Source organism: Typha angustifolia, chromosome 13 (assembly GCF_048772165.1).
Source record: "Typha angustifolia cultivar Huaian chromosome 13, ASM4877216v1, whole genome shotgun sequence".
Taxonomy (NCBI): Eukaryota; Viridiplantae; Streptophyta; class Magnoliopsida; order Poales; family Typhaceae; genus Typha; species Typha angustifolia.
Genome location: NC_133251.1, coordinates 90,188 through 114,019, shown reverse-complemented (window position 1 = coordinate 114,019; position 23,832 = coordinate 90,188). Strand labels below are relative to the sequence as shown.

The following is a 23,832-nucleotide window of genomic DNA, read 5'->3' as shown; positions in this document are numbered from 1 at the left end:
GTCGGTACCAATATTGGCGACTGGTGCAAATCGTCACCAGGAATAGAAAGTAACTGGATCTTTGAATTGGTTGATAACCCTCATAGCTAACTAACAACTAAAAATTTTATGAATTCAATTACAACCAAAGATAAATAAAAATAAATATCTGAATTCTTATTTTCATGTATTTCTCTCAGGCCTGACTCAGAGCCAGAGAGCACAGTGGGCTAGCCTCCTGCTCGCCCGGTGCTGTCTGAGAACCTCACCGCTAGCCGGGCAGAATATCCGACGCAAGCCCAAATTCTAATCGAGCTAGTGGATGTTTTAACGCCCATGATCGTGCCTTCCCCTCCAGTCAAAACAGAATGCCAGAATAGATGGGAATCTCTTCCTAAAGATTTGGTCTTTCTCCACATATTTTGGGTACAATACAACGCATCTCCCTATAAAATCTTCCCATGGAATCTCCCTGCCTTAGGTTTGTGGCAGAAAGCTCCATTGCTACCCACTCCAACGTTGCGATTCAGCTTCTCTATCACATCCCTCCCCCATCCCCTCCCCTCCCCTGCCGCCTTGGGTTAAGAGTTGAAGAAGAGATATATAAATGTCTCTTCCTCAAAGCCTTGTCCCCACAGAGACTTCCCCCGAATGGCTTAACAAAGGCGACAACGCATGGCAACTCATGGCGGCGACGTTAGTGGGCGTCCAAAGCGTTCCGGGTCTCGTCATCCTCTACGGAAGCATCGTGAAGAAAAAGTGGGCCGTAAACTCGGCCTTCATGGCCTTGTACGCCTTTGCGGCAGTGTTCGTGTGCTGGTGTTTATGGGGCTTTCGCATGTCCTTCGGAGATAGACTCTTGCCGTTCGTTGGTCGGCCTGACTTTGTCACGCTAGAACAAAAGGTGTTGTTGGAGCAAGGGTTCGCTGGGCTGTACCCGAACGCCACGCTTGTCTACTTCCAGTTCGTGTTCGCGGCCATCACGCTGATACTCATCGCCGGGGCGCTGCTTGGGAGGATGAATTTTAAGGCGTGGATGTTGTTTGTGCCACTGTGGCTCACCTTCTCTTACACGATCGGCGCCTTCAGCGTCTGGAGTCCTAATGGCTTCTTGTTCAAGGCTGGGGTCATGGATTTCGCCGGGGGCTTCGTCATCCATCTCTCTTCTGGGGTCGCCGGCCTCACCGCCGCTTATTGGGTAGGTCCAAGGATGCCAAAGGACAGGGAGAGGTTCCCCCCAAATAATATCCCACTAACACTTACTGGAGCAGGCTTGCTATGGATGGGCTGGACCGGCTTCAACGGCGGTGCTCCTTATGCCGCCAACCTTGATGCCTCCATGGCCATCATCAACACCCATCTCTGCACCGCCACCAGCCTCCTCTTCTGGCTCTTCCTCGACATCCTTTTCTTCGGCAAGCCCTCTGTCATCGGTGCTGTCCAAGGCATGATCACTGGTCTCGTCTGCATTACTCCCGCTGCAGGTTAATTAAATATAATATAATCTATATTAATTCCAATTACAAACACTAAATTATATTGGTTATCATATATGTATATACATATTAAAATAATTAATTCGATTCTCGAGCAGGATTGGTGCAAGGGTGGGCTGCTATGATCATGGGAATTCTATCAGGAAGCATTCCCTGGTTCACCATGATGGTGCTCCACAAGAAGATCGAATTCCTCAAGCGAGTAGATGATACCTTGGCTGTCTTCCACACTCATGCGATCGCCGGCACCCTGGGCGGTATCCTCACCGGCATCTTCGCTGAGCCGAGGCTCAACCGCCTCTTCTTCGGCGACGATCCCAAGTACGTCGGCCTCGCTTACGCGCTTAAGATGGGCCGCAGCTCCGCTGGTCTCCGCCAGATGGGGTTGCAGTTAGCCGGCATTGCTTTCATAGTAGGAATCAACGTTATCATCACCACCATCATTTGCCTGCTCGTCAGGCTTGTCGTGCCTCTTCGCCTCAGCGACGATGAGCTGGAGACCGGAGATGACGCCATCCATGGCGAGGACGCATACGCAGTATGGGGCGACGGGGAGACCTACGAGAATTCGATCCACGGAGGGATGGCTAAGGTTTCAGATGAAATGCTATAACTATATAAATATTATAGGTCGATCTGCATGCAGTCTGACAATTAATATATATAGAGGGTCTAGTAGATATATTAAATTCAAGTATATATGGATATTAGAATATTAATTCTGATCTATCAAGCCCATTGTACATGCATTCTTATATAGATAGTAACGCTCTTTTCTGTTTTAAATATATTTTGCACTGCTTCCAAGTTCCAACGCATGCAACTGGTTTGCATGACTCCACGAAAAAGATTAAATAAAAGCCTTAAAAGGGAGAGAAGAGTTGGTGATAAGGTTATTTCAAAGAGTTATAAAAAATTAAATTAAAAATAATAATTAATTAATTAATTAAATTTATAGATTATAGAATACAAAATTTTGAATAGTTGTTACAACGTGAATGGATGCACCATTTCGAGTAAATTTGGACTGACTTACAAAAATAGGTATCCGTATTAGGATCCAAAACCCATAAGAAGTTTGCTACTTATATAACATACTAATATTTTTCAAATATTCATTATAGTATTAAACTTATTTTTTTTTTTTTTTATTACCATGACACCTACTTCAGAATCTATTTTTATTTACTTCCTTTTATGAATTTGACTAAAGTAAATATATGATAATAAAGCACTATTTAAGCTAAATTAATTTATAATTTAACTATCATTAATAATATATAAGTACCATTTAATACTTAGCTCAAAATTAATAAAAAATGTATATCAAATATATAAAATTACCAACAAGAAGATACAGCGAGAGGACACGGCCAATCAGCTCTTTCTTTGCCAGCTAAGATTAAAAAAGAAACTAAAAAGAAAAGGCAACATATATACTCTACTAATTTAATTAACTGGATGTCACACTTCGACATGGCCCAAATAAGGTCCAGTAGACAGTAGTGTATGCGCGCAGTTGGTATCCTCATCGTCATCGGCCACCGTGATACGACCGCCTCCATAGTCCCCCAATGGGCAATGGCATGCATGCATCATGGAAGGAAGACCCACGTGAGGGAATAGTGCTTAAACAATCCACGACCAATAGTTATTGGCAATGGGCGTTGCATCGAGGAACGTGACAGCATGGGGCCGGCCGATCCATCCGTTACTGATAGTCGCACATGCCATAACGGCTATTTTCCCACCATTGCCGGCACCCACTCTTTCTTTTTTCCAATCAATTTTCCCGTTTTCCAACTCAAAATAAAAAGTACCTCAAATAAAAATAAAAAATCAAAATAATATTATGATTTATTACTCTATCATTACCCCTTTTTTTTTCTTTATTAATTCTGCCGACCGTTACCTTTTATTATATTTATTCCTTTTTGGTTTCTTATATATAATAAGTAGCCTCCTCTTCCTTACTCGCACTCTCACGCCACATTCGCCACACTTCCTTCATTTTGCGTCTCTCTCTCTCTCTCTCTCTCTCTCTCTCTCTCTCTCTCTCTGACACACACACACACAATCTTGGTAGCTTGCTTGGGAGAAGAAAGGAAGGAGGCAACCTTGGGGGTCAGTGGAGTGGTAGCGAAGATTTCTTCGTAATTCTTGCTCCTTTGGCCACTTCTGGGTCTTCTTATTCGCGGTGAGTTCCCATTTCCATTTCCCTTCATCTTTTGACGATTTATACAAGGAGACGTTCTTCTTCTTTGGATTGCAATGAAGAAGCTGTGGTCCTATGTACATTGAAGGTGGCCGCCATAGACTACGCTTTTGAGCTTTTCGTTATTCTGATAATTCTTAGATTTTCGCTTATTGGGTGCTCGACTTGTTCTTTTTAACCGTTATTTTGGTGATTTTCTATTCACTTTTTAAGGTTTTTGGTGGGAATGGATGATTTATTGCTACAATCTGCGTATGCTTTATTTGATAGGAGAAGGAATTCCTTTTCTTTGTTCCTCTCCGATGTTTTACAGCATTAATGGGTGGTTCTTTTGTCTAATTTTCTTTCTCTGTCCCATATCAATTGCAAGCCACAAAGTTCAATTGCCTAAATATAACCGTAACACCTGAATAACGATAAGCATATTCTCATCTACCAGCTCAAAAGTCTCACCAAATTTAACTGTGGCACAGCCCGTCTCTCTTTTATTTGTACTAGTTGCTGGTCTCAACTCTGCAACTACTGCGAAAAATACGCAGCTGCAGATCCCATTTCTAACCGACCAAAGAAGTTGGTAAAATCGTGTAAATCTTTTTAACTACTTTTATCCTTGTTCTTACCTGTCTCCAAGCCAATATTGCATTTTTTTTTTTAATAATGTCCTTTTTATGCCTCGCACGACATCATATCCCTCCCTACTCTGTTCCTATAATTTATTTATTCATTTTTAATTTTGGACGTTCTTGATATAAAAATATTAAAACGAGTAATTTCAGATCTATGGTTGTTTTGTTCATTAACGGATTTGTTGCGGAGGAACAGGGGATAGTGGACTTCGTTCATGAAAGTCATGCAAAGAAACATCTTTTGAGTAATTCACATGAATGATCTCTTCTGTTATTTCCTCTGCTATGCCTATCATAAGATCCAAGGTGTTCCTTTCAGTTGACTACTAATCCGTATCTTCTTCTGCTGTCATATAGATCCCAAATTCTAGTTCCATATTTATTTGCTTGATTTAAGTCATAGTTTGTTTTCCCCTCATATTGTGAATTCTGGATTCAGATTAGAAGAGCTCAGGCGCACATTCCACTCTCTCCAAAGATGGCAGTTCTTGGGACGCCATTTGTGTTTATCGCCTTCCTCTTATGCTGGGCATTACTTGGAGAAGCAGATTACGTGAAGTATAAAGATCCCAGCCAGCCGGTTAATGTTCGAGTAAAAGATGTTCTGAGTCGGATGACACTCGCGGAAAAGATAGGTCAGATGACGCAAATCGAAAGAAACGTAGCAACGCCTGATGTCTTGAAGGGCTACTATATTGGTAATTTGTTTTTGTTTTTAGCTTCTTCTTTTTTTAACTTGCTTACTTACTTGTTGTCCTTCCCTTCAATTATGAAGAAAATAAAAATAAAATTAAGAGGTTGTTTGTTATTTATACCTACCACTACCAGGTAGCTTACTGAGCGGCGGTGGAAGTGTTCCTGCTCCGCAGGCATCTGCTGTGGATTGGGTGAATATGATAAATGGCTTCCAAAAAGCGTGCCTGTCGACGCGTTTAGGCATTCCAATGATATATGGGATCGATGCTGTTCATGGTCATAATAATGTCTTTGGCGCAACAATCTTTCCTCACAATGTTGGCCTTGGAGCTACAAGGCAAGCATCAAGTTTGTCAAGCATCCATGGTTTGAATTTTAAGAGCAGAAGAGAAAATATCTTAAATCTAATACCGACACGCCTTTCTCTGCAGGGATCCTGATCTTATAAAGAGGATTGGTGCGGCAACTGCCCTTGAAGTCAGAGCTACTGGCATTCCTTATGCCTTTGCGCCATGCATTGCGGTAAACATTCGTAACAGGATATATTTCCAACTCTCTATATATGCAATGTTATTTCGACTATCTATCTTCCTAGAATTATTCCAATGAAACAAACATGTTGTCTTGTTTCCTGACTATGGATCTATCTATTTGTGATGAATTCAGGTTTGTAGAGATCCAAGGTGGGGTCGCTGCTATGAAAGCTACAGCGAAGATCAGAGGATTGTTCAGGCAATGACCGAGCTCATCCCTGGTTTGCAGGGTGATCTCCCTGCAAACTATACAAAGGGGTTTCCTTATGTTGCCGGAAAGTAAGACATTGGAGAATTAATTCTCATCTTTCTAAGAAAATGAGCGATATTTTTCATTGGAGAATTTCGGTTTACAGCAGTAGCAGTAGCAGCAGCTCATAAAAGCTAAAATAATATCAAGAGTTGTTTTGTGAGTGAGAATGATTGAATATTGTTGTTATTACAGGAACAATGTTGCAGGTTGTGCCAAGCACTTTGTTGGTGATGGTGGGACCCATGATGGCATCAATGAGAATAACACCATAATCGATCGTAAGGGGCTCTTCAGCATCCACATGCCTGCTTACTATGATGCCATTGCGAAGGGTGTCTCCACCATCATGGCCTCTTATTCTAGCTGGAATGGGATGAAAATGCACGCCAATCGTGATCTCATCACGGGTTTCCTCAAGAACAAACTGAAGTTCAGGGTACGAAATTGATGAGATTGATTACATACTCTTCTGCCGAGCTGAACCATAAATCACTAGTTTTGCTTTCCCTCTTACTCAAAACATTTATATATATATATATATATATATATATATATATATATATATATATATATATATATATATATATTTAAATAAAAATCTTCAGGGCTTTGTGATCTCGGATTGGGAGGGCATTGATAGGATTACAACTCCTGCTGGTGCAAATTACACGTACTCTGTCCAGGCTTCAATAAGTGCTGGTATTGATATGGTCAGTATCCTTTTCTGCCAAAAGATGCTCGTTAAGTAGTCAAAAGTCACACATTGCTCTGTTATTTACTCTTCTTATATAAAGGAATGATTTCTTCAAAAACATCTTAACTAAACTTTTTAAGTTTTTATATTTTTTTATACACAACCAATAGCTTCTCAAAATACTGTTATTTGCTCTCTCAACATCAAAGTTCTGATATACTACATACATATACTCTTTGGCAGGTGATGGTTCCTAATAACTATGCTGAGTTTATTGATACCCTGACTACTCTTGTCAACAACAATGTGATTCCCATGAGCAGAATTGACGATGCTGTAAGAAGGATCTTGCGTGTAAAATTTGTCATGGGTCTGTTTGAGAACCCTTTGGCTGATCTCAGCTTAGCCGACCAGCTTGGGAAGAAGGTATTATTGCTTATAAATAGCCTCTATCTATGGTGAAGTACAGATTAGGCAATCTTAATAAACATGTTCTTGGTTTCTCTGTCATGCAGGAGCACAGGGAATTGGCCAGGGAAGCTGTCAGGAAGTCACTTGTTCTGCTAAAAAATGGAAAGTCAACTGATAAGCCATTGCTGCCTCTTCCTAAGAAGGTTCCTAAGATACTTGTTGCTGGAACTCATGCTGATAATTTAGGTTACCAGTGTGGTGGATGGACCATTGAATGGCAGGGAGCTAGTGGAAAGATCACAGTGGGTATGTTCATGAAAACGAATAGTTACTACTGAAAAGGCATACACGATTGTACTTGTTTCAATATTTGATTATTCTGGCGTGTTACAGGAACAACTATCCTGGATGCAATTAAAGCCACCGTTGACCCCTCAACCAATGTGATGTTCTCCGAGAATCCTGATGCCAACTTTGTCCAGAACAACAACTTCTCTTACGCCATCGTCGTCATCGGTGAACACCCCTACACGGAGACAGCCGGCGATAGCCTCAACCTCACCATCCCTGACCCCGGGCCGAGCACGATTCAAACGGTTTGTGGTGCAGTCAAGTGTGTCGTTGTCGTCATCTCCGGGAGGCCTGTGGTGATGCAGCCTTACGTTTCCATGATGGATGCACTTGTGGCTGCTTGGCTTCCTGGTTCTGAGGGGCAAGGCGTTGCCGACGTACTCTTCGGGGATTATGGATTCACTGGGAAGCTCCCTCGTACGTGGTTCAAGTCTGTTGACCAGCTCCCTATGAATGTTGGTGACCAGAATTATGACCCATTGTTCCCGTTTGGCTTTGGGTTGACTACAAAGCCAACGGCAGCGAGGTAGAACTAACTGTACAAGGATTTTTCCTACGGACAACTCCGAGAGTTGTTTACTCTTCCAGTTCATATAATTATATATTCGTTTCGAATGTTTGTCTCATCTCATGAAATTTAGATTTATTGTCCTACTGACAAATATAGGAATTTGTTTAGACTAGACTACTGCTCAATCGTAGAAGAATGCTATCCAAGCTATCATTATATATTCGTTTCGATATGCTCACTCATTTTCACGTTGTGTCTGCTGGCTTTTGCAACTATTTTGATCAATAAGAAAGCACAAGTGAATGGAAGACATGTTACTGCTGTGAACACCATTATCGTAATAGATTGGGCATATAATTGCGATGTTTTTCTGACTTAGTAAATGAGTATTCATAATTGCGATGTTAAAGGGTTCCGCAATTGACATAAGATCAAGAAGGAAATCCTTCGTCCCATCTTTATATATATATATATATATATATATATACCTTAGCACCAATAAACAAGAGTCACTTGCTTTTCCTATGGAAATACGGATTACAGCATTAGAGAAAAGACCAAAAAGGGGCACACCTTCTTGAATTGATGCCCCCATGTAGATTAAAAGAAACAAATGTTATTTGGAACACTACTTTTTTTATGAAGAAAACGGGATATACAAATATCTACAGAATATAGCTTTTGGCATATTCTCCTTTTCTCTTGTGAGTACTCCCTGTATAAATATTTTCTCAGCTGGATATGCATCTTTTCTATCTCTTTGAATAGGAAAGATACGGATCTTGAGTGATGGTTAGAACATCAGGCCTCTCTGCTTGATTATATGTCAAACACCGACGAATCAATTCCTGAAATATTAAGGAAAATTATACTATTAGTGGTCAATAAACACGGATGCCCAGAGAAAGAAATCACTGGCCAATACGCACTTGGATACACTTGCTATTGCGGTTTATGAACATAAGCTAGAAAACCTAACACAAAGTTCTTAGCGCATAAAGAGGTTCATCAAGTGCAATAGTGCTTCTTTCTCCAGCATGAGCAGGGGAAATTACTAACAAGGCTTCACCCTAACTTACAGAAGAAACAGACCAAGATTTCATGTTGATTGCTAACTTTGCAGGGATCTTCCCGTATAATACATTCTAGGAAGCAAATGATTGTGTGGACATGGCATAAAAGGAAGAAAGAGTCGTACACAACAAAAGGAGGGATAAGCAGAGAATACAGATGATGAACTAGTAACCTATTAAGCTTATTCTACTTAATACAACAAACCCCAGTTACTTACCATGCATTAATAAAACTACTCTACACAACCACGCAGTTCAGATAAATATAATACAGGATGAGATTATTTGACAAAAAATGACTGACCTTTGCCTCATTTGAGACAGATGGCTTTGAAGGAAACTCCACCTTCCGCGCATTAATTATTGTGTCTTCGCGAAGAATCCTCTCTTGGGTCTGGTCATGACCAAAGGGGCGTCTACCAAACAGCATCTGATACAATATTACACCAGCTGACCAGACATCTACCTATATGAAGCAAACAAAAAAGGTTAACACACCAAATTTTGAGAAGGAAGCAAAATTAAGTCCATCACAAATACTCAGCAGATTAAATAGGTGGAGAATTAAGGCTGGTATTTAGTATTTACATAACATTACCTATATGAAGCAAAACAAAAACAGCCTACAGACCAAAGTTTGAGATGGAAGCCAAATTAAGCCCATCATGCTCAGCAGATTAAACAGGTAGAAATTTAAAGCTAGTATTTACGTAAGATGCATACCAACTAATTAGATTTATTCAATATTCATTATAGAATATGTAGGAGCATATAAATAGGAGCAAATTTATTATCTTCACAACTGCACACCTTTGATGATATGAATGGTGTTTTGCTGAGATCAAAGCATTCAGGGGGCAAGTACCTGAAAATAGATGCAATGCAGACAGTCAGAATGAAAAATCCCACATCTTAAATTTCTGTTTTAAGGGTTATAAACAAGGATTTAGTTTTCTGGAAACTATGTAAAAGTCTTAAAAGAATCATAAATTTAATACAGCTATGTGTTTAAACTAGCTATTTGGAACTGAACAGAAGGAGGTTGTACTATAAATCTATAATATGGCTAAATCTTACAATCCATTCCACTATTGTACCACCATGGGGAATTGAACGTCCGGTGAGATCAGTGAAGATTTGCCAATTTTTTAGAAACACATAGTGCAAGAAAAGAATTTAAATGGTAACATAAATCACAAACAACAGCTTGATAAATAAAATCTATGACTTGACATGTGCCCTATCCAATGTACTTGTGCCAAATATCCAGCGGGGTAAATGTGAACTGGCCACCTAGATAAGCATGGTTGCTCGTGACCAGTTCGATTTTGCATGAGTATTAATCCAAGGGTAACCAAAAGCCTGAGGCAGTTCAATAATATGTAACCCTTATATTGGTATAATAGATATGACTATTTAGAATGATGGAAGCAAACATTAAACACCAAGCCACAGCCAGATCAATACCATACAGACACTGCAACTCCTGGTGTTGAAACCTTTTTGGCAGACTAATTCTGTTTGGAACATAAAATTTAGTGATTTATTATACAAAATTTGGTTGCAACTTTCATAAAACCAGCAAACTAAAGGTTTGTTTGTACTTTGTAAAGTAATGAAGCAGCTGCACATTTCTCTTACATGGAACTACACTGGAAGCAAAGAAACATGATGTCACGTGGATATACACATTATCAGAGAAGACAACAAAGATAGCATGTAATCAATAAAACAATGCATCTTAACATTAGAGAATCATGCCAAACAATTTGGAGTGTTGCTAACTCACAGATTATTCTAAAAAATTAAGTTATTAGAGAATGGTGTTATTAAATTTTATATTTCGACACTCCTCTTCACTCCTTAATCCTGACAAAGTAGGCATAATATGATTTAAATTTAGGACTCTTGCTTTGATATTATATTAATTCAACAACTATTCTAAAAATTTAAGCTATTAAAAAACGATTATTTTTATATTTTATATTCTATCAAGTATTAAGGATATTTTCCATAGAAAATTAAGGAAAATTTTTCACCTAAAAATAAAATTCACTATAGATGAGGTAGAAGAAAGGACGATAGGAAATACTACGTAATACTCACCAATATGTTCCAGCTCCTTGAGAAGTAAGCTCCATACCCTGAGATCCAACATCATCCTCTACTATCTTGCTGAGGCCAAAATCTGTCACTTTTGCGGCACCAACCTCATCAAAGAGAACATTCCCAGGCTTCAGATCATAATGAATGATTTTTTGAGTTCTCTTGTTGAGATAAACAAGGCCCTGAAAAATCTGAACAATTATAATTCTAGCCTCTTTCTCAGGAAGAACAGGTGTCACTTTAAGGACAGCATCAAGATCCTTCCCTGAGTAAAAAAAAAACAAGCAAGAATGAGGTGCTATCGCATTCCATGACAATTTCATGATTCAAAGTACTCATGAAAATGAACATATATTAACTAGTAAATTACAATTCTGCCTATTCCATTGTTGAGACAAAATAACACGTGTTTGACAAGAAAATCTTCTCAGAGGAGAATAGAAGCCTGGGAGACGGTATGTTCTAAGTCCTTATGATGAGCCATGGTATTCAAATTTGAGACAGTGATTAATTCACTAAGAACATTAATCTAGACAATAGAGGGGAAAGGCATCATAGTAAACAATGAACCACAACATATGGAAAGTTCTACAACAATATTACAAATGTTCGGATGCAGTAAACTTAGCTTACAAAGGATGCGAACTTGCAATAGTTTCCAAAGGCAGGAAGTGGTCCAGATCTACAATTTGTACAAATAGCTTAAATGGCCATTTCCTTCCATTTGGAGGTTTCTCATACTCTAAGTCTCTAACATACCCAAATTTGCAGATCGACTTATGCCGTGCAACATGTCCATTCAAAGTTAATAAATCACAACTTTAAATTCATCAGTATGATGTGATAAATAAAAATTTGAAGGAAATTAACTATACCACTGCAGTACTCTAGGACAGTACAGAATGTGTTGTGATCAATCTCAAAAATATCCCACAGCCGGACGATATTAGGATGCACCAAAGTCTTATGAATGTTATATTCACGAATAGCATGGCGTATATAACTCTGCTTCTTCTCTTCACTCCATTGAGCATTCAGACCATGAAGCTTACATGCAACGTACCGGAACTCCATCAAATCAAAAGCCTGCTTGAAAGTATCCACTTCAGATCACTACAAAAGAGTATATGCTCACTAATGCCTATAAAGGCAAAGTTTTGAAATAAAAGTTTACTATATATAGGTCTGGCCTTCAAAACATTAAAAGAATATGATATTTACTTCCTAATAACTCTAATAAAATATAGTATATGCTCTCATACAAAGGGAGCATATTACCTTGTAAACCTCACTGAACCCTCCTTTTCCGAGGAGGTTTAAGAGAGCATATCGATGGTTAAGAATTTGGAAATTGTTAAAGCGTGAACCATCTTCATCTCTTAGGCGCTTCATTTCACGTATGAGCCTTCCCTTCTCCAATTCGTAGCGATCCCTTTCTCTCAAATAATTTTCTTCCTCCTAACAGAATCCACAGATAGAGAAAATGAGATGATCAGGTGCGTCATTTTAATAAAGACAAAGTCAGGAGATTAGCAATGTTATATCTTGCAAAAAACTATACAAGAAAGAAAGAATAAACAGCTCAAATGGTAATCAGATATAGGGAAGGAATTACACGTTTGATGCTTGCTAAACGGGATTTACAAATCTCATCCTGTAGGAGGTAATCTTCTTCAACCATGCCAGTTTCAGCATCATTGCCATCACTCTTATCTATAAGAAAGAAGAATCACAAGAACAGTTATGACCACCACAGTTAATCATAAATAGACCAGCAAGTACCCCCTCCAAAAAAGAAAAAGAAAAGAAATACATTCCATGTTATTGACATTTTCCAATAAAATACCAAACTCTTTGTAGAACCTACAATAGAGCAAAAAGATCTGGATGCACTAAGTAAAAGAAATGACATGCATGTTATGGATCTTAAGTCAATTGTGCATCAGCAATCATGAATGATGTAGGACAAAGTAGAAGTAGCCTAACTCGACAAATAGAGCGACTAGAGAAGTAGAAGATAAAAAGAACGAGAGAGAAAGAGGGAAGGAGAGTAGATAGGGAAGGAGGATAAACAAGACAACCTGGTCAAAAGAAAGTCTTCATTTCATAAATCTATCGTTAGTTACAATTTTCAGTCTCTGGTGGCCTTCTATAAGAAAAATCTAACTTGCTTTCTAATCGCTCCTAATTGGGCTCTTTAGGCCACCAAATGAACTCTAATTTAAAGTGTTTAGGATTCCTAAAGATATTAATATAAAAAAAACTTTGGTAATGTTCATGTAATCAATCACCATGGTTACTAAAGTACGAGTACCCCAGTAATTTCATAAATTACTGTATAGTTTACCCTAGACTATCATCCTTCATCAGCTAGTATTTTATTCATCCCTCATTGATTCCTTTTGAGGATGACATCCTCTATAGAAATTTCTCTCACAACGCAAACAAGATGTTCCATCTACAAGATAAAAAGAAAGTCTACTGGAGACAATCTAACTAACTTGCATGTCTAATCCCACATGCCCTGAACAGAAAGAACGAGCACAAGAATATTGTACTTCTTAAACTCTTGGATAAATAATCATCTAGCTACTGCATCTCTGTATCAGTGTATTGGGACAACTTTTTAAACTTTAAGGTCCCTGGACAAACATAGAAGCAACAAGGATGAAATTTACCATTTTGGTTCAACTCTTTAAATTGCACTAATTAGTGTCCCATGCTTTAGGCATGCAAGATTCATGAACTCGAAGGCCCATCAATTGCTTACATATAGGGAAACCGGAAGAGAACAAAGAGAAAAACAATCTTACCAGATTGCCGTTTCTTAAGTGATTTCCGATGCCTTTCAATAGCCTCTTTCGTCTCCAACAAAGATTTCTACAGGAAAGTAATTGCATGAATCATTTGCCTGTTAGAAAGACAGATGGAAGAGTATATATCGCTTGATGATCAACATTACTGAAAGGTTGAGTGTAAATAATAAGTTCAAACATAAAGATGCACTTAGTAGATTTAATGCAATTTTAACGATGTAATAGAAGTAAACTGAATTTGATATCAGCATCATCTTCACAGTATTGACCAGCTTAAGGACACAGGTCAGCAGACATATTGATACATGACGAGGTACATAGACAGATGATGTCACCCTATCTGTTTCATGCATGGTATTAGATGATTAATTAAAAATCTCAATAAATATTTTAACTTTTTGGAGAAAGGGAATGCACTGAGGTACATTCAAATAATTACAAAAAATGATTGTACAAGTAAATGACTATAGCATCAGTGAAAAAGATGAACAAAAATCTTCCACAGGCAAATTAGTTCAACTAAAGAGTCAGACTGTCCATTCAGAAGACAAGATAAAAGTCACAAACTATATGTTGACCAATAAGCAAGACGATGGTTGAAGGACATACACCACAACAGCTGAATAACCAACCCAACACTTTTCCCAAGGCCAATGCCAGTATGGTTCAATGTGACAAAAGATGCTATAGGAATTAAGTATATATGAACATCAAGTAGTCAAAGCACATCTTAACATCATAGGCAGATTCAAAAGAATCACATATATTATTCAGCTATCTAAGTCCAAGCATCATTTCCATAACATCAAGTTCACTTCCAAGATGTTTCTTTATTTATAAATATGATAATATATTTACATAAGTACATAAAAGACTTACAAGATGAGAATTAAGATCTTTTATTGCTTGACCGTCCTCCCAGGTCTCAGATATGACAGTTCCTGCTCTGCATTTTTAGTTTTTTACAGAGACCATGTCAGGAAATGAGAACCATCTTAAACAACTCTACCCATAGATATGAGTCTGCTGAATGGGTGCCATGGGGCATCCTTTGAGAGACACGCAAGCAGAAAAAGATCAGGCAATTGCTAATTCTAGTATTTAACATTATGGACTAGATGAAGTAAGCAGCAAATTTAGCAATCTCTGTTTTAATATAGGATTTCCATGTTAACACAGCAAAAATGCATCAATAAGAAATCTACCTCATAACACCAACATTACCAAGCCTGAACGATTCTTGCCGTATCCTCATTCTTGCTTCTTGCCTCTCTGCTTTTGACACAGCTATCAGTAGATCTGATAGGACTTTAATTCGCTGCAATTGTGTGTAACAAAGATTTAGCAAATAGGTAGAAACAGCAACAGGGTAAATGTGGCAAGCATTTATGTTGATTTCCGAGTATCATAATAGATCTGAGATACATCAAACAACTCACAATCATGAGACAGATCAGGTCATTTGGCATCAATATCCATATTGGGGAAAGAAACTCTAGTGCAAGAGTAGGCAGCCGATAGTTTGCCACCATCGTCGCCAAAATGGGAAGGTCATCTATCAATGGCTTCAGCTATTATACTTGCTTAAATGAATATTGTGCCTACTATGCATATACAAATAGAAACATATTGACGTCATTTTATATTATCTCCTCATGCCAAACAAGTTAATATAAAGAACTTCAACCGTCATTATCCTAGCATCATGAAACCTCTAGATGTAAGTGCTCTTAATACCTCTGTGATTTGGTCTAAAAGTAAAATTTTCTAACCAAGAAAGAAATTAAGTGATGATCCGTTTTAGATTTTTAACTCACTAAAACAATACTTGTTATAGTACTACTCAGCAAGTTGTCCAATAAGGCAACTTGATAGGCAATCATCATGAAAATTTCGAAGGATCCTTAATGAACTTGACTGATGGAAAACAGAAACACAAGTCAGACTCCTATCACATGATGCCAGCCTGCCACAACAGTGTGGAAAGCCAGTCCCTAGAAAAATAGTTGGTGGACGTAGTGCTTTATTCCGTCAATAGCATATTTAAGAATATCTGATTCAAATCTCTTTAATAGCTAAAGCTATCAAGAAATCTTTAAATGCTTTACAAATAATTCTAGGCCTCCAAGTAATGTTCCCAAATACAAAATAACATGTCAACTTCTCTTAAATAGATCAACATTGAACAGATTTTAAAGTACATCAAATTAGTATTTAATTTATTTGTTCCCATAAAGCCGCTTCGTGACCTAAAAAGCTTGACTACACTACTATCTGAATCTATGTTGAACTTCTCTATTCTGAAAAGTGGTCGTGTAGATTGCATATGCAACCTTATAGGCAATGTTGGTAGGTCAACCAACCTGCATATGCATTATACGATCCTATATGCAGCCCAAACATATATAGACCGCATATACAGATCACATACGTATGTGCACTCGCATATTAATATTTATAACACTTCATAAAAGTTATTGGTTAATTTTGTTTGTGCAAATTACAATATTTGGAAATATTATTGAGTAATGGTATGATTGAAGTAGTTAATGGACAGGATATCAAGATGATTCTCCATATATTACATTGCAATTTAACCTATTTCTTGGCATATTGTGGTAAAATATTCAATACATTAGAAAGGTAAATTATATATAATTTATTTTTAATCTTTTTTACTACTAGACCACATATGTGCATGCATATGCACCTGTATACCGCATATGCACATGCATATGCACTTGTATACCGCAGGTGCACTACGCAGGGACTTGATCACCTGCATAAGGTGCTTTTCACAATATTGTTGAACCACATGGATCTTAATATCTCTTTGATTTAAAGCAAAGGGCGTGATGGCCCAAACAGAACTATTCATGGATTTAAATGCCAAGAGGCAAGGTCGGCACCACATGGCACATACCATGCCGGAAAGTGCCACCATGGTATAGAAACACCAGCATGGCTTGCTGTAATATTAGGCTTGACAAGAAAATGGCACATACCATTTGTTGACACAGCACTGATCCAGCGGTACTTAAAGCCTTGGAACTACTAAGCAAGGGCATACAGGTTTAAGCATATAGCATCAATAACCTATTCACTCAATCAAGCATAGGACTAGATCAGCAAATACACTGCCGTTTAGAAAAAGATAATAAATAAACAGATTAGAATTTTGATTCGGATTCTATATCTTCATATAGACAATATACCACAAAGATGTTGCATGCTGAATTTAGCATGTAAAACACATAGAGACTGCACTTGTCTTAGAGGACACCAAGGATACTAAAAATTACAGCAGTACAAATATGGCAAATTAGAAACTTCCAGCACAAGCTGCTAAACAGGAGATGCAATCATGCGATATAACATAAACCACTTTATTGTTTTATAGGATATCCATGAAAATAAGTAACAGAACGGGAAAAGCGACCACCATGTTTTACCAAAATAGCATTGTCCACTATAGTTGGCAAAAATTGATCTCAAAATCACTGATTATGAAACTTCCTTTTTCTTCCCTTATCGTTCTCCTTGCACCTATCTTTTATCTCCCTTTAGAATGATTAAAGTAAGAAAGTATCTAGTGGAAGGTAGACTATGGAAATTAGTGATATTTTACATATAGAAACTGACTCACTGGATATATACATATAGTTCTCCTCAGTGAAAAGTCTCAAAAGAAAAAGATTATTTGGCTGAGAAATAGGGAAACAATTTCCAAAAGCTCAAAACAAAACATCATCGTCCAGAAGGTCTATAATGGAGTTAGTAACCAAATAAGATGTTCCAACATGGCTTAGTTACGTTTCTCCCATGGGCTTCAAGGCAAGCAACTCAACTATAGATAACATACCTAATATGCAATAAACCACAAAAATGTAATGATACACAAGAACTTATATCATGATTACAATCAGTTTACAACCTTTGCCTTCATCTGTTGATCAAGCTCTTTGACCTCCTTCAATTCCTAGACATACAGAATAAAAGTAGGAAAATGGTCATCCCATCTATTAGTCTATCATCTAGTAAGCACTAGAAGTTGAACATACCTTTTCTAACTGGCCACACAGATGGTGATGATTTGCGGCTTCTTGGCGTGATTTACTAAGCTCCTCCTCCAAGAAAGTAACTCTTGCATGTAACAATGTTATCTCTTCCTATGAACCATAGAATTGAAAATTCATCAGAAACCTACTCTATTGTAGATGTTATTTATAATAATAAATGTCCACATAACCATATGACTACATGCATGTATTTTTCTGCAGTTATCAGCAAGTATAGTTGTGCCGGTCAGCATGCCCCATGTTGATAACTACTGTAGAGTAGCTCTCTCATTGTAGCCTGCCTATAGTAAAAGTAAGAAAGTGATATATAAGAGGACTGTCTACCTGTAGAGCAGCTTTCTCATTATTCCCAAGCTGGAGACTTGACCAAGATTCCTGCCAAAATAGTTACTGTAAGATAACCCGTGTACACAGAATCATTTCAAGATTCAGTACTTTAACCATTTTTTCATTCAAACACAAAGGAGAAAAAGAAAAATAAAAAACCCTCAGATTTTCTGACAATAAAGTGTTAAAAGCATGTCACTGGGGTATTTTGCAATGAACACAAACCAAATAGTGCCCAAATCTGTTCGCTCCCGTTAGATTGATATCATGAATGCTTAGCAGATACAAAAGTGAGTTCATGAACCCTTAGGTAATTTCACACCTTGGTGGATGGCTTGTCCTGTTGCCCATTTGATGTAAGTAATGAGGAAGCTGATAAGGATCGCATTTGATCATTACTCTTTGACCCACGTCCCGCACCTGTTGCAACACGACCTCTACCACGACCTTTCTTTTTCCGGCTTGAGTCATTCAAGCTTGGTCTTTTGTCAATGAGTATCCTTTCATCTGCTGCTGCCTGATGTTTCAATTACTAAGCAAATCATGCCAATAACAGAACAAAACTATATAGTGCTGATATTTGAGAATAATAGAATGGCCCAAACTCCAAAATTTTATCATTAAAAGCAATACATGCTAAAACAATTGAAACCTAACACACTGCTGCTCGCAGAAAAAGGTGCACCATTAGAAATATACTGAACTTCAGTACCAAGTCAGAGAATAAGGAAGGAACCTCGGATTGTTGAAGAGTTACAACATGGCCACCTTCTTGAACTCTGACTCGCTTTTGAGTATTGTGTTGTATCAAGAATTCTCCACCATTCTGGTTGATAAATACGTGGAATGTTAGCCATTTAATGATACACCTTATTTATTTCTTAGATCCAAGCAGTCTTCATACAATCTAGAACTAGAGAGAGAGAGAGAGAGAGAGAGATTATAAGAATAAGTGAATAACCATTGTCAAAATCAGATGCATCAGCCTCAACCTTAGTTCCGAAATCACAAAGAACTATTCTAGATATCAAGATAGGAAACTACATGAAGATGTTATGTGATCTGCTTCCGAATGAAGGAAATGATGGGTTTTGCTCAAACAGATGATAATGACAATATCGAAGTGCAAAAGGAAGACACTAATTTGAATATTTCAATAAAAAAGAGTTAAATCGCATTAGATACTGAGTCAATATCGGAGAGAACATACACTTGATAACAATCATGAATACCACTATGCATTTTAAGTACGATATTGAAGAACAAGGTAATCGGTAAAGCAGAGCAAACCCATGTTGATCAGTAAGATAATAAGTTAGGATTGCTTCAAAAGCAACACAGAGTATCAGAGATTAGCCGATACCAAAACAGCATTTGATAAGAAGGCATAAATTTCCAAAAAGGAATAAACTTTTGACTCGAATTCCTGAATCATTCTAATGATGGAGAAACTTTGATCTAGAAGTTACGATTGATCGCTTTCCTATTCAAGTAGATGAATGAGGTAAAAACTAACGTCATCATCGGAGGACGAGGACGAGGGCAGCTCTTCTTGTTCCAAGAACCTCACTGGAGGAGCAGGTTGCCACCCCGACTGGACTGACGGGGACGAAGAGCTCTTTCCGGCCATGCGAGCCTCCAGCTTCGCCAGCTTCGACGGCAGCGACGCATTCGAAGGGTTGGAAGAATTTGACGAGAGATGCATTACGATGTCGTCCGACATGGCCGAGCGCGTCAAAATCAAAGACTGAAAAAACGCTGAAGGAAATATAGTCTCAATAAACCCTAAATCAGACCACTCCGGCAAAAGAAGTTTTTGGAATCAGGAGAGATTCTAGTTTCGATCGTTCAGACTTAAGAATTCGGCGAAATGGTTGAAGAGAGGCTGGCGATCTTACGACCGGCAATGGCGAGGAGAAGGCTCCGAAACCCTAATCCTAGAGTGATCTGGTGGTGTTAACATGCACCACCAAGGCGCCACCGCCTCGCCGTTGACGGAGACGAGGGAAGGGCGGGCGACGGAGACGATGAGGGAGTGATAGACGGGAAAATAGGGGTGTTTTGGGAAAAGGGCTGAAAGGGCAGAGAGGGGGAGGGGGGGTAATCTGAGGATGGTGGGCTGAACAAAAATGGGCCTGCGGTTTGAAAAAGGGATTTAGTTCTCCCCCCACCTAATACGTTTCAATTCCGTCACTAGGCTTTGGGGGGTTTGTGACAAATGTTTGAGGTGATAGGGGAGAGCCTGGGCAGATGGCAATGGCTTATGGGAATAGAGTGCAAGTTTGGAGAGGTTCAGAGGTAAGTAACTGATCTGGTCAAAAATCTTACCTTGTGGATTTGAGAAATACTCTTTAATGCGGATTTGGCTCTTTTTATGGAAACAAACAGGTGTTGAGGTGGGAAGATGAATGCCATTGGCCTTTTGCTAAAAAAGAAAAACATTGGGTGTAAAATTTTTAATGACTTGCGTTAGATCTCAGTGGTTTTAGCCTGACTAAAAGTCTGGTCAGCCCAAGATAGCTTGGCCCAATCCCAAATTATCGGACCCAGTCGAACAATCTGAGTGGCCCTTAAAATGCCCGTATTTGCGCTCCTCGGTCTCGTCTCTCAGTTTTGGGCCGATATGTCGACCCATGTGGAGGAGGACGAAAGGGCGAAACCCGCCGCCGTGGATGGCGACGAGGACGACGATACGCCGGCGTTGAGCGCACAAGCTCTCGCAGCCCTGAGGGAGTTCCTTAGCGAGCAGGGCTCCGGTGGCGGCGGCGAGGACTCGGAGGAGGTGAAGCTGGTGGCGGAGGATTGGAGGCTGAGCCAATTCTGGTACGATAAGGAGACGGCAGAGACAGTAGCGGAAGAGATCCTCCGCCTCTGTAAATCATCCACTTCCGCTCCCTGTACCGTCGCCTGCATCGCTTGCCCCACCCTCTATGTTTACCTTAAGGTCAGATGCCTGATGAAGCATATTTTTTATGTCTCATATGCCATTGTAGTCAATGTAATCTAAACAAATAAGAGTGTATTTTCTTAAAAATATTATCTTTGGGCAACTTATAATGCCCTAGTAGGCGAACAAATGCATATGCAAGTTATAAAGAAAGAGAATCAAACTTGGCGCGAGATGCAACCAGAGACTACATATCTTAAACTACTTCCAGTGAGAAGTATGAATAGAGGACATTACCAAGTCAAGAGTTGAATGAATAAAAGGGGTAAAGTAGTCTGTTAAACCTATTATTTGGGACATATTTCCCTCCTTTATATGTGTTATTTTTGTGAAGATGCTACAGTTAAATGAGGCGTTACATGAAAAATTGCTTACATATTAAATTTCTGTTTTCTTTTGGTGAGCAGCTTGGCATTGACATGTACTTTCTTAATAACTTTCTCAGAGGATCAGCCCTGACATATCAGCGCAATTACTCGAGTATGATAAACGCTTTGAACAATATGGTGATGATTTCATGTTCTATGATTACAATCAGCCTGAAGAGTTACCACTGGCGTTGAAGCATACCTGTCAAGTAGTTGTTGCAGATCCTCCTTATTTGGTATGTAAAGTACATCTGGAAGGAAGTATTGAGTATGTTTGTTTTGTGTTAAATGAAAGAATGTCACATTTTTTTTTAGAAGGAATGTGTTATCTTGAAGCTCCTGAAACTGACCTGTCTTCATCTCTTCTGGTGCCATAATTTGGGCTTATTCTCAAAATTAAATCATCTGCTAGTGCATTACTGTATATTATAACTAAAGGAAGCAAAAGAATAATAGAAGTGAAAAGGAATTCCTCTTTTATGTGATTGTTTGTCTTTTTCTTGAGGGTCAGTTTCTGACAGTGCTTAGTGTTTTTATATTTTTTTGCATTTTTTCTCGGTTATAAATCAAATATGTCTAGCAATTAGATAGAGCAAGGGAGACCTTTTTTTGTAATGCACAAACTGTGCTTTGGTGAATTGCTTTTGATTATCTTTGATTTGTTTTGTATATGCAGAGCAAGGAGTGCTTGGAGAAAGTAGCTCAGACCATTTCTTTTTTAGCTAATCCACAAAGTTCATTCTTACTGTTGCTCACAGGTAATTGCTCATCTATCAAATGAATTCAACATATTTTAATCTTTAAGTCATGCTTATTTCTTGTGATATGTCTCCATTAACTGATCAATTACACAATATCCAAGTTTAATCCTCCCAGACCTGCACAACTAGAAGGGTTCGACTTTTAAACAGAGGGGAAAATGAATATTCTGTTAATCTAATGATCATTTTTTTTATCTGGTGGTATGGCATGATGCAAATTATTGCCTGCACTTATCTTGTTTTTATTATTATTAAAAGACTGTTTATTTAAACATAAAACCATTAATCTTCATTCAGAGATTATATAGTTTCTCAATAACCAATACTGCACCATTAAAAAATTTAACCATAAAACCTGCATCAACCAACACCTTTCTACCCAGACACAACCAGCTATGAAGAAACATCCCAGAACAGGGGAAAACAAAGTCAACACCATACACCACTATCACAGGGACAACAAAACTTCCAGTTTTAACATATAACCGAAAACAAAAAGTGTATCAGTCAAGAGAAGCAAAAGCCATCAGCTGCTAGTTCTCCATGCCTCCCTCCTGGCAATCATCCAACAACACCGGGCCTTCCATATCCTCTCCATGTCGCATCTGTTTTGCCTTTTCTGTTGCCGCTTCCCCTTAAATTCCTGCCCAGCATATGAAAAGAGACATTATTCTGAGTTAAAACATAGAATTGAGCAATTTCTAAAAATTCTACACTTCTCTTGTATAAGCTGCCTTCTAGCACACAAGATTTGTCAGCACCTGTTACTGCATTTCCTCATAGTCCACATAATATTGCTCTCTGGCTAACGGTTCAGCTGAGAGGATTATCTTAACTTGGTTCTGAAGCCTTTTACATACGGAATAATTGAGATCGATTGTATGATGGAATTATCTAATATTTCTTGTCATCTTGTAGAAGGTGCTCCACATCTTTATGGGACTCGGATTTATGCTCTTCCGTGCATTACACTATATCTATGAAACTGCTTTTTTTTTCTACAAGTCTTCTCTATGAGATGATCCATGTTACTTGCATACACCTCTATGGTGTTTATTTGTGATGTTCGATGACCACATGATGCACTTGATTAGATTGTTCTTATTTCTGAATATGTGGTAAACTAAGATACCTGTGTGCAATTTTGAGCAGGAGAGATGCAAAAGGAGAGAGCTTTGAAACTCCTAAATGCACATCCATGTGGCTTCAGACCCCAACACTCCAACAAACTGGGAAATGAGTTTCGCTTGTTCACCAACTACAATCCTGCGGAGAGACTAGGTGGCTGGGAGACAATTGAATAGACATAAGCCTACATGTTTCATCAGTTACACTCCAACAGTGTGACTTGTCGAGATGTATGAGAAAAGGCAGCATCATATTTGGTTATTCAGAGAACAACTACTTCTCCTTTCTCTTCTTAATTGGAAGAACATCTACTTGACTGCTAATGTGTACTCTCGATTGTTTTGATGTATCAATGAACTTAACAGTTGTTATATATGTTTTACAAATCCTCTGCCTCGTGTGAAGCGACATAATTAGGAGCTGTAGATTTATTTCCTTCTCCGTTTACACACGCTAATTTAC

General features: G+C 38.5%; 4 protein-coding genes across 4 annotated transcripts; 3 read left to right on the top strand and 1 right to left on the bottom strand.

Annotated features, from left to right (window-relative positions):
* Positions 1-185: 185 nt before the first annotated feature.
* On the top strand, positions 186-2,254 carry LOC140773639 (ammonium transporter 2 member 5-like). Its single transcript, XM_073116300.1, has 2 exons — positions 186-1,463; positions 1,574-2,254. Exons 1-2 carry the CDS (start codon positions 587-589, stop codon positions 2,086-2,088), a joined length of 1,392 nt encoding a protein of 463 aa, XP_072972401.1. The 5' UTR covers positions 186-586; the 3' UTR covers positions 2,089-2,254.
* A 1,213-nt stretch (positions 2,255-3,467) lies between these two features.
* LOC140773638 (uncharacterized) lies at positions 3,468-7,983 on the top strand. The gene is made up of 10 exons (XM_073116299.1): positions 3,468-3,672; positions 4,756-5,014; positions 5,145-5,349; positions 5,444-5,534; positions 5,679-5,824; positions 5,991-6,234; positions 6,404-6,508; positions 6,736-6,918; positions 7,008-7,209; positions 7,297-7,983. The coding sequence occupies exons 2-10, from the start codon at positions 4,795-4,797 to the stop codon at positions 7,782-7,784; spliced, it is 1,884 nt and encodes a 627-aa protein (XP_072972400.1). The 5' UTR covers positions 3,468-3,672; positions 4,756-4,794; the 3' UTR covers positions 7,785-7,983.
* Positions 7,984-8,200: 217 nt separating this feature from the next.
* Positions 8,201-20,424, bottom strand: LOC140773868 (serine/threonine-protein kinase TOUSLED). The gene is made up of 16 exons (XM_073116642.1): positions 19,683-20,424; positions 18,903-18,992; positions 18,489-18,683; positions 18,164-18,214; positions 17,822-17,929; positions 17,695-17,739; positions 14,966-15,078; positions 14,640-14,706; positions 13,758-13,824; positions 12,560-12,657; positions 12,223-12,402; positions 11,820-12,030; positions 10,945-11,209; positions 9,649-9,703; positions 9,143-9,304; positions 8,201-8,613 (listed from the first exon to the last, which is right to left on the bottom strand). Exons 1-16 carry the CDS (start codon positions 19,887-19,889, stop codon positions 8,518-8,520), a joined length of 2,010 nt encoding a protein of 669 aa, XP_072972743.1. The 5' UTR covers positions 19,890-20,424; the 3' UTR covers positions 8,201-8,517.
* Positions 20,425-20,757: 333 nt separating this feature from the next.
* Positions 20,758-23,756, top strand: LOC140773869 (uncharacterized). The gene is made up of 4 exons (XM_073116643.1): positions 20,758-21,110; positions 21,559-21,717; positions 22,158-22,239; positions 23,395-23,756. Exons 1-4 carry the CDS (start codon positions 20,790-20,792, stop codon positions 23,544-23,546), a joined length of 714 nt encoding a protein of 237 aa, XP_072972744.1. The 5' UTR covers positions 20,758-20,789; the 3' UTR covers positions 23,547-23,756.
* The last annotated feature ends 76 nt before the right edge of the window (positions 23,757-23,832 follow it).